The 12,676-nt window shown below is 37.0% G+C and overlaps 1 protein-coding gene across 1 annotated transcript in view; it reads left to right on the plus strand.

Moving 5' to 3' along the window:
* The window catches only part of ALKAL1 (ALK and LTK ligand 1), a 47,882-nt gene that overhangs the window by 33,077 nt on the left and 2,129 nt on the right, over positions 1-12,676 (plus strand). Inside the window, exons 2-4 of the mRNA XM_038392330.2 lie at positions 3,415-3,468; positions 9,113-9,193; positions 10,856-10,932. Of these exons, the coding sequence (XP_038248258.1) occupies positions 3,415-3,468; positions 9,113-9,193; positions 10,856-10,920 (200 nt within the window). The 3' untranslated portion in view covers positions 10,921-10,932. The remainder of the gene's footprint in view (positions 1-3,414; positions 3,469-9,112; positions 9,194-10,855; positions 10,933-12,676) is intronic.

Raw genomic sequence — 12,676 nt, forward strand, 5'->3', positions numbered from 1 at the left:
AGTGGGGTGATGTGTTTTCCTTTAACCTTTCCCATTTTTCCTTGTTCTTTTTTAAAATTAATTGTTAATTAAACAACTTGTGTTTGCTTTAAATTGTATGAAATGGTCAGTGGGTCAGGGAAGTGCCCAGTGCAGAGAGAGTACCAGAGTGAGGACACCCTAGCCCCTGTCCTAGGTGACCACAGCAGGGTTGGGGGTCGAGCCCCTCAGGAAGCCTGGACCCAGCCTTGTCAGGGTTACGAGGACTCTGCCAGACAGAAGAATGGTAAGGGAGTCCTCAAGGGCAGGGAGGCCTCTGGGTAAAGGAAGTGGGAGCGAGGACTCAGATCCTTTCGCTAGCCCACTTCACCGGGGTAGTGCAGAAGCCAGGAAAGTTCCCCACAATAGCAGGACCATTCCCCCACTTACATATAACCCAGACCTTGGAATGCAGAAAGTGAACATGGAGTCACTTGTTTTGTTATAGGAAGAGAATAATGGAGTAAAATAGTACAGAGAGGCCCAGCCAAGGTCCAGGGCCCCATTATGCTAAGTACAGTTCAAGCGGAGTAGAAAACAGTTCATGACCTCATGAGCTCACAGTATATCTAGACAAGACAAAGAATGAGAAGGGAGACAGAAGCAAAGTCATGCACAAAATCTGTGGGTTAGATCCAAGGAAAAGCATAGCTCTCAATCCCCCTTTGATACTTTAACCATAAAACCATCATTCCTGCCCCAGGCATCAGAGCAATTGTAGAACAGTTCTCTCACCACTATTCCAGCCTTAGTAATTTTCATGACTATCACCACCTATGGAGGGGGAAATGAGGGGCAGGATTTGCCCCCATTGTGCTTAATTATCCAAAGGAGACTAGACATCCAAGATGAGAGATCCCACTGGAACCAAGGAAGAAATCCCTGAGTAAAGAAGATTTCTTATGATTATTAATGGGGATTATACTAGGGATGGAACTCTTGCTTATATAATACAAGTACATGCCATTATAATTAACTTGTAACTTTGCCTATCAATAGAAAGGAGAAATGCAAGATTATAAATCTATGCACAATATGTTGTATCATGTATGTTCTATATGAGAACATACATGGCTTAGTATCCTATACTCATATATTTGCGGTGTTTAAATAGTACTGTGATTGTATTTGACCTCCCTATGCCACATTCTCTTCATGTTCAAAGAGTAAAATATATAAGCTGCTTACCTTTATAAAAATTTCCTTTGCATCTTCCACACATAAGATACTATTCTTCTGTATTTATGCCCAGTGCAGCTCCATAGTAAGCATAATTTAAGCAAAACTTTGCAAATATAGCTCATTTCTACTACAATGCTGTTTTCCCTTCATGAAATGATTATGCATCTAAGCAATTTACCTTGCTACGTGAGCATCCTTTAATAGGTGATGCGTACCATGTGAAATGTTACTAAAACTGTTAAAAAGAGCTGGTTACAAGCCTGGCTAAAGTAGCACAGGGCTCTTATCTTTGGAAATTTTACACCAACTTTTGGAAGTTTACTCTGTGTTAAGATTCTGCTTCTGGCTTCTGTTGTTGGGTCCATCATATACAGTCTATCCAGCAATGGCTGCCATTAGTTTCACTTAATTTAAAGTCCTTTGGGAATATGGCTTTTTTTTTGTAGTCCTTTAAATCTTGGTAGAATTTGTTGATCTTTAGTGTCAGTAATTTTGAAAACATGCCTGCTTTTAAAACTGAGAAGACTCGACTAAAAAGATGAGAATTAACTCTCTTAACAAAAGTACCATCATGCTGGCTCTCACTGTTAGCCTCATAGTCTGGTCATGCTTCCTTTAAATTGAGAACTGCTTCAGAGTGCAAGTTACTGTTGCTCCTCTAGTGCTACCAGTTAGTTTCAGGTACAGCTGCTGATGTTAGCAGGTGCAGTTGGGAAAATGCTACCAAAAAAATCTGTGACTATTCACATTTTTAATACAAATTAATTTCAGCTGTGTTTATGGCTTGTGTGTATGTGTGTTTTCACTTTCTGGGAATATTCTAGTGAAATGAAAGTAAAGGCCTTTTTCACATTTCACTGAGAGTAATTTTAAATCCCCTGAAATTTCATGTAAATAACTTTAGTGTGCTGGGGAAGAAATGAATTGGCCAACGAATGAAATCCATGTCAGATCAAGCTGGGATTTTCCAAGGTGCCTATGGGAGTTAGATGCCCAAGTCTCATCAAAATTCAGTAGGATTCAGTAGGGGACATAAATTCCTTTGAAAATTACAACCTAAAAAATACAGTCTCTCCCCATCTCTGCCCCATCCCCCAGCCAAAAGAAACCCCAAGCCAAAATCTCTGCCCAGAGTCACTAACAATTTATTTTGGCAGATTGCTGCCATCTTCCAGTCTATGAAAGGGAACTTGCTTTCTATCTTTAGTTGAATGGGAGTTAATTCAGACCAGAGCTGGATTCATTGCTGATAATATTAAAAAATTCAGGTAGAGCCATTTCCTATTGTTTGTCTCTGGGAACTGGGTAGAGAGCAGCATAAGAATACAGAGACTTTAATGCTATATAAAGAAGAAGGAAGGAAACAGCTTATAGTGCCTATACATGTTTAGTGACAAGTCCATAATGTTAATTCCTAATTTGTCTACTTATTAGCATGTATTTTGTGATCCAAGTATTTACTATCTGATATAATGATATTTAAAGTGTAAATTGACTGATGCAGAGTTATAAGGAATGGATGTTGGAGAAGGGGCAAGATCTAACTCCTACTGACATCAGCGGAAAAGCTCCATTTACCTTAATGGGAATTTAATCATGTTTTAGGTGCATTATTGAGTGTTTCCCCCTTCCTCCGAAGCCAGAAGTTCTAGATATCTGTAGAACAAGATACTGTATTCGGCTATCTAGTTTTTTATATGGCCACAGTCACTGTGGTACCTGAGTACTTATGGTCTAGCACAGCATTCCTGTGTTTAGATTGGTTTCAGAGTAGCAGCCGTGTTAGTCTGTATTCACAAAAAAGAAAAGGAGTCCTTGTGGCTCCTTAGAGACTAACAAATTTATTTGAGCATAAACTTTCGTGAGCTACAGCTCACTTCATCGGATTGTGGTCTTTCTAAAAAATATGGTCTAGGTCTACTAAAAGATATGGATTTAATTAATACAGGAATTACTGGGTGAAATTCTATGGCTTGTTTGATGCAGGAGGTCATACTAGAAGATTGTAATGGTCCCTTCTGGCATTAATCTATTGACCTATGAATTATTTGGAAAAAATATTAAAGCTAAGTTAATAAACTATATCATATCTATGAAACTGAGAATGTTTACCAATATGGGTTGTTATTGTGTGCATGTATAGCATATTTTTGTGCACATTATTTTTAGCTTATTGTAATAAAAGTATCATCTGTATAATTTTTTTTTCTTCAGAAATATTTCCAAGAGATTCTAATTTAAAAGACAAGTTCATAAAACACTTTACAGGTAAGGACAACTCTTTGCTTTAATTCGTGTATATGATTATATTCTAAACAGACATGAAAAACTACTTACATGGCTAATACCATTCTTAATGTCTGGTTCTGAATTTAACATTTGTGAAATTAAATTAAGGCTGGAATTTTCAAAAGAGACTAAGTGAGTTCAGTCCCCATAATATCACTGGATTTAAATTAACAGTTTGCCAGTGCTATAGATGAACAGAATATATCCATATACTGCAATAGATAGATAGATAGATAGATAGATAGATATCAGATTGCCATTTGCAATCTGATACGAGGAAAATGAGGTATACATGAATGTAAATCACATCTGCTTTCTCTTGATGATTTTTTGAAAAGTCACCTTGAGTTCGTCTCTAATTTTACCCTATTCTGTCCTTGACCATAAAGTTATGTCAGAGCTATGTTACTGTTCTTATTTTCAACTTCATTAGTATTATGGCTGTTTCTGGGCTATGTTTATTATTTATAGGTAGGCTCAGAAAGATTAATTTTTTATTGATTAAATGTTAGTAAACATCAATGTCACGATACATAGAAACTGATGACAAAATATTTCCACCGATGATAATTGAATTGCAAATAGGCAAAGTGGGGAAAATGCTACCTGAGAACTTATTAGAGTCAAAATGCAGGGATTTAGACTTCTGAATTAGGCTTATTACAAAAGGACTAGCAAATGAGTAGTAAAAGCAGGTATAATTTGTTGATTTAAGTGTGGAAATTTTGACATGTGATGTTGACAATTTGTGTTTTAACAGATTATAAAGCTTAAACGTTTTGAATTTCAGTGTCTACTGTCATTAAATAATTGTGGCTATTCCATAATTTTATGTAACTGAACATTTAAATCAATCCAAATCTAAAAAAATACTTAAAAATAAACATCAATATTTTCTGTCAAAATTATAAAACATAAAAATAAAAAAAGGATTCTGCCAAGTTTATTTATAGGAAATTCTATGTCACTCATCAGCCTAAAAGTGAAGTGCCTCTCTCTCTGTTCTTATCATGTTCAGTCACACACAGGACCATGATTGATGTGTAAATATCAAAGTTTATTTTAAAGAGCAAAAATAAGTAGACATTTAGGAAATGAAAAAGATTAAATCAAATAAAAATCATAAGAATAATTCATTGTTTAAAATGTATATGTATAAAATGGTTAAAAAACCAAACACTTGTTTCAATTTCAAAGCTTGAAAACCTCCCAACTCCTCTCCAGTCTCTTCCCCCCACCATGTTCAGGAATTAAGGAGTAGGAGAATATCAGATGAGTGGTGATGGTGTGAGACCTGTAGAAGAGTGCTCCTGAACATTATGGGGCATAGAGGACTTGGGAACAAGAGAACTGGAACAGGAGAGAGGAACAGGAGATTGGAAGGGAAATAGCAGCAACCAAATGAAAAAGGAAGCTGGAGAGAAGCCCCAGGTCTGTGGGGAGGAGAACGAGATGCAGCTTAGGGCAGGAAAGAGTGGCAAAGCGGAGACTGGAGAGGAGACAGGGAGATGAGGAAGTCTTGGAGGGTAAGAAGGAGCAGGAGATATGACCTCAGGTAGCAGAGGGATGAGATGTAGCTCCAGCCAAAGTGGAAGATAACTCAACTAGGTGATATAGAGGATTCTCTGCAAGGGTCGAAAGAGATAGAGGGGCAGCAGGGTGGACTGAAAATATGGGAGGAAGGAGGGGGAAGAGTAGGAGAAAGAGACAAAGAGAAATACAATGAGATTAAAAGTCCTGTAGTTCCCAAGTGTTACTATTGTGGTGTAAAGGAATCCAGCTGTTCCAAGCTTTTTTTGACTGAATAGAAGAATGTACATTCAACTGATAACCAAATTTTCTTTTATTAATTCTTGCTTAGTTGTTCTTAAACTAAGAATCCGTATCTACCTCTTTGCTGAAAGATTTAGTGGAGTCAGATTACAATTTTACTTCTCCTGGACAGGGCCTGCTTCCAGCAGCTTTAACTTTCAATGTCTCTTGGGTTGTTCAAGTGTTCTGGATACTACTGATGTTGAGAAATGAGTTGCCTTGGTGTATCGTGGGTACTGTTTTCTAAGGTAGGAAAAAATAAAAAAAAAAGGAAGGGTGGCCTGAATTACTTAAAATGCATATACTCAAAACACAAATCACGTGATTTTTTATTTATAAATAAAATAATAACACTGAGAAGCAGAAAGCTCCTTCTCTTTCTCTCCCCCTCTTTCCCTTCTCTTTAACCCCTCTAAGCTTTCAATCATTTAAAGCCTCCTTAATCACCTTCGGAGCTGGTTTAATAACATGATTTTTTTTATCTTATCCTGTTCCTCCATGCCAAAGTCCTCCCTTTTTCAATGGAAATCCATTTCCATCTGCTAAAATGTCTTCAGATTCTGAAGTTCTTCTACCAATGGACTAATGGCAAGATTAAACAGAATCTTCCTAACCATTCAGCCTCTCCTTCTAACTATTTCATATGCCTCTGTAAATTCACCTCTGACTTTTTCCTACATCACTGAGAGATTTCTTTAAAAATAAAAATTGGTTTTGAACATATTTTTCCTTGATATTTCAAAGCGATATTTAGAGGCAAAAGGCAATGCTTCACAGAGCTTGCTACCTCAGTGCTGTCTTCTTCACTCAGTGTCAAATGTCCACAAATCTTCAAGCTAAGCACAGTTTAAGGGTCATTCTAGAATTTCTGATGACTGTGGATTTTTGCACAGTTGCATCTGCATAGAATCTACTCTATCACCTGAAGTTTTAGAAACCAATAAAGACATGGCCTTGATCATATACACCATTGTTACTTCCTAACTGGTTTACTGCAAGACAGCGTACCTGGGCTTGAAAACTTGAGTCCTGATAAAATTACAAATGGTGTGGAATGTAGTAGCACATCTCAGAAATACAGAATGGAACCAGCACATGATCCTGTACTTTACTAGTTTCCTATAGAACAATGGGTTAAATAGAAGATTTTGGTCCATATTTTTAAGGCTCTAAATGATGGGGCTCAGATTACATAAAGTATTGTCTCACCCTGTGGAATCTCCTTCACTTTTGACTCTTCTCAGGAATGGTAGAATTGTCTACTTTGAGTAAATCATGTGTGAGAGGAGAGAAGGGTTTTCTAGTGCTTGATCCCCAGTTTTAGAATTCACTGTTGAAGGAACTAAGAGTGACTGCAAACCTTACCCCTGTCCAGTACACATTAAAAAAAACAAAAACAAAAACACATAAAACCACCATCAGCAAAAGTCTTTGACTTTGCTTTCCTGTGTAGCAGTGTGTAATACACGCATTTTATTCATTTTAAAAACAACAACAAAAAACACTCGTAAGAGTTCTCTTTTGGGGAGCAAAAAAAGAAAATGTCACTTGACTGATGTTAGTCATATTGTTTAACATTAACTGCTCAAATACTGAAGTGGGTACAGTATAAGAACTTAGATGGAATAGAAATCATGCCTAAAATAGAGTACATTGGTCAAAAATGATAGTGAAAAGTATCCATGAATACTATAGAACATATGACCAGAATACAGAAGTTAGCGATGGATAAAGACCTAAATAAGGCCTGATCCTGAAGCCCTTAATCATATAAGTCCATTTCTATATGAGTAATCCCATTGAAATTAGTCAGACTGTTTACCTCAGTAAGAATTCCTTGCATGAATAGGGAAAGCTTGATTAGCCCATAGATCACGTAGTCTATTCACGTAGTCCAGGATTATTCCCTATGGTATATTTTGTAGTGTTCCCAATATACATTTTAAAGGTCTCAAGTAATGGGGACACTTCCCTTGAAAGACTATTCCATAACTTTAGTAGATCTCACCATCAGTAAATTTTTCTTGAAATTTAGTCTACATTTTCAATGTCTTAATTTCATTCTATCATTCCAAATTATAATCCTGTTTGCCTCACTGTAAACAACATAAGCCATTATACAGACAATCATTGTTAGTTTTAGGGCATCCTAAATTTATGAAGGGGTTGAGATGCAGAAAAATAATCACAGGTTTCAGAGTAGCAGCCGTGTTAGTCTGTATTCGCAAAAAGAAAAGGAGTACTTGTGGCACCTTAGAGACTAACAAATTTATTAGAGCATAAGCTTTCGTGAGCTACAGCTCACTTCATCGGATGCATTTGGTGGAAATGCATCCGATGAAGTGAGCTGTAGCTCACGAAAGCTTATGCTCTAATAAATTTGTTAGTCTCTAAGGTGCCACAAGTACTCCTTTTCTTTTTGGAAAAATAATCAACATTTTTCCACAGTCCATATGCTTCCAAATTAAGAAAAATATTCTACACATCAAATATGCCAAGAGATTGTGATCAATTTAAACATTGAATAAATATTGTATGTAAGATTCTTGGACAATAAACACATTAAACAAAATACGGGTTTAATTTAAAACCCCAGATGTTCCCTAATATAACAATCAATTTTAAATATTTTACTTTTGTTTCATCTCACATGTGTAGGGGGAAAAATAACCATTTTCCCAGGTATTCCTACCACCTTCATCTGACATCCTGGCCTATTAGCTACTTTTGGGCTATTTTGTTTCACATTCTTTAACTCGTGAGCCAAGTTCTGAAGTCATCCTCAGTTTCAGCATATTTGTGCCATGCAAACAGAAGACACTGACCATATGCCCAGACTAGGAGCACAGCTAGGAAGATGTCATGGATCCAAAATAGCAGAGGCAAAACCAGTTACTTTCCCTTGGGCCTAACTCTGAAACACCGTGAGTGGTTGAGGATGCATAATACTTTGCAAGAGACACTATGGGGCCAATCCTGCAAGTTGCTATCTTATTGAAACAGTTTAATAAAACAAATCCTTACATAGAATCAAAAAGTCTCCATGCAGCATCTAAAGCAAACTGAAGTTGTAGTCTAATTACTTTAGCTTTACTGGACTTGGGAACTTTGTTTAAAATGCTGCTTCTTTAAAGATAATAATTATAGCAACCAAACAATGACCTACATCATATTTATTCCTTCTGTGTTCGACTACTGTATATTGAGCTAAAGTGGGCACTGTGGTAGCTACACAATTTTATTTTTTACTTTATTGGAAAATTTACTCCTGGCTTTGGACTTATTTCCAGGACTTAAAGATAAAGAGCTGTTTCACTTTCAAAGGACTGTATTCCTGACACTCAGACCATGATCATATCAGTGAAAGAATGTATGATAGCACCTCATTACGGTGACTAAAGAGATAATGTGTTATATAGAAAAAAAGGAAATAAGGGAAATTTAACGATAAAAATATATTGACTTTGGAATTTAAAATTTCCCACTACCTCTACACCAATTTACATGTAGCTCCCTTTCTGTTATCTTGTGGCATCATAATCAGATTACAATGTAATTGTTTAAATTGTATTAACAGATTAAGCATAATTGTATTAAGGCTGTAAAACATTAGCAGTTGTGAGATGGCTCAGACTTGCTTTTTTCAACCTGTGATGTCTTAGGCAAACACAGATTTTTTTCTGAAGATTGTGTTTCATCCAGAAGAATGTTGGAGCAGGGGGATTTATATACACGTGTACCAGCTATCAAACAGGCTTTGAAATACTCAAACATTTTCTTTTGTCGCTAACTGCTATTTGCGATCCAACAGGGCCAGTCTCATTCTCAGCTGAGTGCAGCAAGCATTTCCATCGGCTCTATCACAACACAAGAGACTGTTCAACACCAGCATGTAAGTAACAGATGAAATGATTTTTAGCTCTAACAGCAGTGTTTTTCCATCTGTAAACATGCTTGTTTTGCCTCCCAAGGATATGTCTTTAATATGTAGACTATGCCAGCATATCTCTGTAGTATAGATGCAGCTGACACCAACAGAAATATGTGATCTGTTGGTGTAGGAACACCACCTCCTCAAATGATGTTAGATAAATGGGTGGAAGGCCTCTTCTGTTAACATAGTGATGTCTACATTGGGGGCTATGTTGGCATAGCTATATTAGTTGGGATGTGTTTTTTCAACCCCCTGATCAATGTAGCTATGCTGATATAACCAGGCCTAAATGTGAGCCATGCTAGGCCTGATCATAACCTTTGCTTATAGCGGTCCTCACTCCAGTGCCATACCATGGAAAATACACTGGGTCTGATTTGTCTCTCACTTTCATTGGTTTTACACTAGTGTAATTCCATTAACTTCAATGGAGATGCTCCTAAATAAGACTAATGTAAGTGAGAAGAGAACCAGGCCTCTGGAAAATGGATAAATTGTAGCAATAAAATGCCAATTTTTAGAAGAATTTTCTGTAATTACATACACACCTTAAAGAATGAAAATCAATGAACTCCCAATTTTCAATTGGTTTTTGCAAATAAAAATAATTCCAGCAAGAAGAAAATCATTGCTTTTACTATTGACAGATTACAGGCCCAGTCCTACAGTCCTTACTGAGCTAAAATTCCCATTTCAACTCAATGGGAGTTTTACCTGAATAAGGACTTCAAGGCCAGGTGCTAAATCTGTCCAAGAGCTTTGTTTAAGAATTTTTTTTCTAAATAATGTATTAAAAGGGGGGGAAATGGAACTCTTAACAAAGAAATTGTTCTAGTGAAACTGAAAGGAAAAGAGAAACTGACTGGCAATCAACAGCACTATTTGTCTACAACATTTAAATCTATTAGTCATGCAAAACCTCACACTTCCAGACGTAAGTCATTATTCTGAAAAGTAGAGAACAGTTCTTGTGAGCTGTTGAGAGCTCAAGTCCCATGGAACATTAGCACCTCATAGAATCTGGCCTTCATACAGGACAGAACAGCCAAGTCCCAGCTTGACTGAATAATACTAGGCCCTAATTCTCCAATCCCTATGCTGAGTAGAACTGGGAATATAGAAATCAAGGTCTGATCCTGTAAAGAATAAATAATAAGTTTGTTCATTGTAGAAAAATTACTTCCTCTTTTCTGTAGTGTATAGGGATTGATTAATATCCCTTTAATTGGTTTGTGACCTCACTATCTTCTGTCTCATAAGACACCAAAACCCTGCCAGAACAGGAATGTATATAAGGCCTTGCACATTATGTATATTTATTAAATTCACAGAGCCATATGATTTCTTAATATTATATAGATTTTGTAAGGAGCAAAAGACAAAATCTACCTTTTTTTAATACAATGGTGTATCATAGATGTGTAATGAACAGCAAAATTATAATAAGCTACTGGTATCATTTTGCAACCAGCACAAATCATTTAATGTATTTCAAACAGAAATTTTTTTACTGTGCAGTTCAAATAAACCTGGTTCCCACTCTGAATATTAATGTTGTTCACCCAGAATATATGACAATTCCAATTATTTATTGTTGTTGTGAATTATTTTATTTTATAGATTACAAAAGGTGTGCAAGATTACTAACAAGGTTGGCAATGAGTCCTTTGTGTACACAACCTTAGAAAGTTTGCTGTGTAAGTATCCTTTTTCTTCATCTGATCCTTGTTTAATTTATGACCTAATGATTTGCTTGATATCTTTCACCTGTTATCTAGAAAACAAACAGAAATATGCTAGTGTTTATAACCTGCTGCTTTGGTATTAATGTGCTCTATTGTGCCACAGTTTGAATTTTGCACCTACTGGTGTATCATGGAGATAGCACATTAATGTACAGACCTGTCCTGCATCTGTTATGCATGCTGCAATGTAGTATTCTTACATTAGCTCATGGCTCCATGTGATGTTTCTGGCATTAAATAATTATGGGTGAGATGACCCACTTCCATGGAAATATCTGAGAAGGAACCTGGAAAGGTGTGGGAGAGCAGGGAATGTGTGAAGCTCCCTCACAGTATTTCCTCCAGATTCTTTCTTCCATGTGGCAGGGTTTGCTCCTCCATGGAAAAAAACAGGAAGTCTGGTTCCCAACCCACAATTCCCCTGATCCCCGATTCTATCCTACCAGGTGGGATAGAATCCCTTAAAGGCACAGTGCAAAACATCCTGTGCCTTTGCACCAGATTCAGGTGCATCTGTAACTCCAAAATCTGCCCCTGGGAATAGGCATGAAGGAGGGTTTGTATTCCCTCCCCTATTGTTTGTTTGAAGGAGGGAAGTGGAGGTTTTGGGGGAGCATAGGAAACATAATACAGCCTGAGGCTTTATTAACTCTTGGGCAGCACACTTTCTGGATACCAATCCCTTGCCTGTGGTTAATTATGGGGCACAGTATCATAAATAGGAAAAAAACAATGCACATCTTTGAAAGAATGTCACTTAACCACTTAGACTCTCAGAAAGCTGTTTAGAATGTTCAGACTTTTCATGCTGATTGTTAAAAGCACTCTAGAGTTATCATAGCTTATAAATATCAAAAGCTGGGATATTTGTTTATTTAAATATCTTCTGCTGGTGTTCACTTCTTACTACACCCAAACAATGATTGCAAAGAAGTTACCACAAGGTAGCATGTAGTACCAAAAACATTTTCCTTTTAAAAATATAGTGATAGTCGTAAGATTTAAGAAGCTGTGTCTTTTTTTCGGTATCAAGACCTCAGTTCAAATTGAAAGGGAACAAGGAAAGAAGAGCAGGATAAAAAGCAGCTGCCTTTGCTGATTTGATTCCCAAGTGAAAATGGGAAGATCCGGGGGGGTGGTTGGGGGGGAACCTTAGAAAAATATATCAATATTCTAGTGCCAGAAGAAATGAGACAACTCTGTCTTTTATTCCTGTATTTTTTATTTTCCTTGTTTAAACCGGAGTCATCACTATCTCAAGATGCTTTGTGCCACTGCCACAGCACACCACTGATTCTAGCCCATTGTCTCCTCACTGACTAGAAGCAGGTGTCTTTCCTAACATCTCTCTTCTGTTTATCTCTATTTTTTTATTTTCTTACTGTGTGTTTCTACAATATTTATCTTACTCCCCTACTCAATTCTATTTTTTTTCCTATTCCTTGTCTCACTCTTACACTATGTCTCACTGGTCTGCTTTCCCCCCCTCTCTTCTGCCTCATCTTCCCTCCTCCACATCTTTTTTTACCCCTCCAGCTCACTCTGCAGGATTCTCACAGACAGTTCTATGTTCCCATTCTTCTCTTCACATGCTCTTCTTACTGATAGAGCTAAAGATGTTTGCTGTAGCCTCAGTGCAGGCCTATTCCCCAGAAAGTTTACTGCCTTCTGCTTTATCCTAAAAATCAGGGTAAAT

Source organism: Dermochelys coriacea, chromosome 2 (assembly GCF_009764565.3).
Source record: "Dermochelys coriacea isolate rDerCor1 chromosome 2, rDerCor1.pri.v4, whole genome shotgun sequence".
Lineage (NCBI taxonomy): Eukaryota > Metazoa > Chordata > Testudines > Dermochelyidae > Dermochelys > Dermochelys coriacea.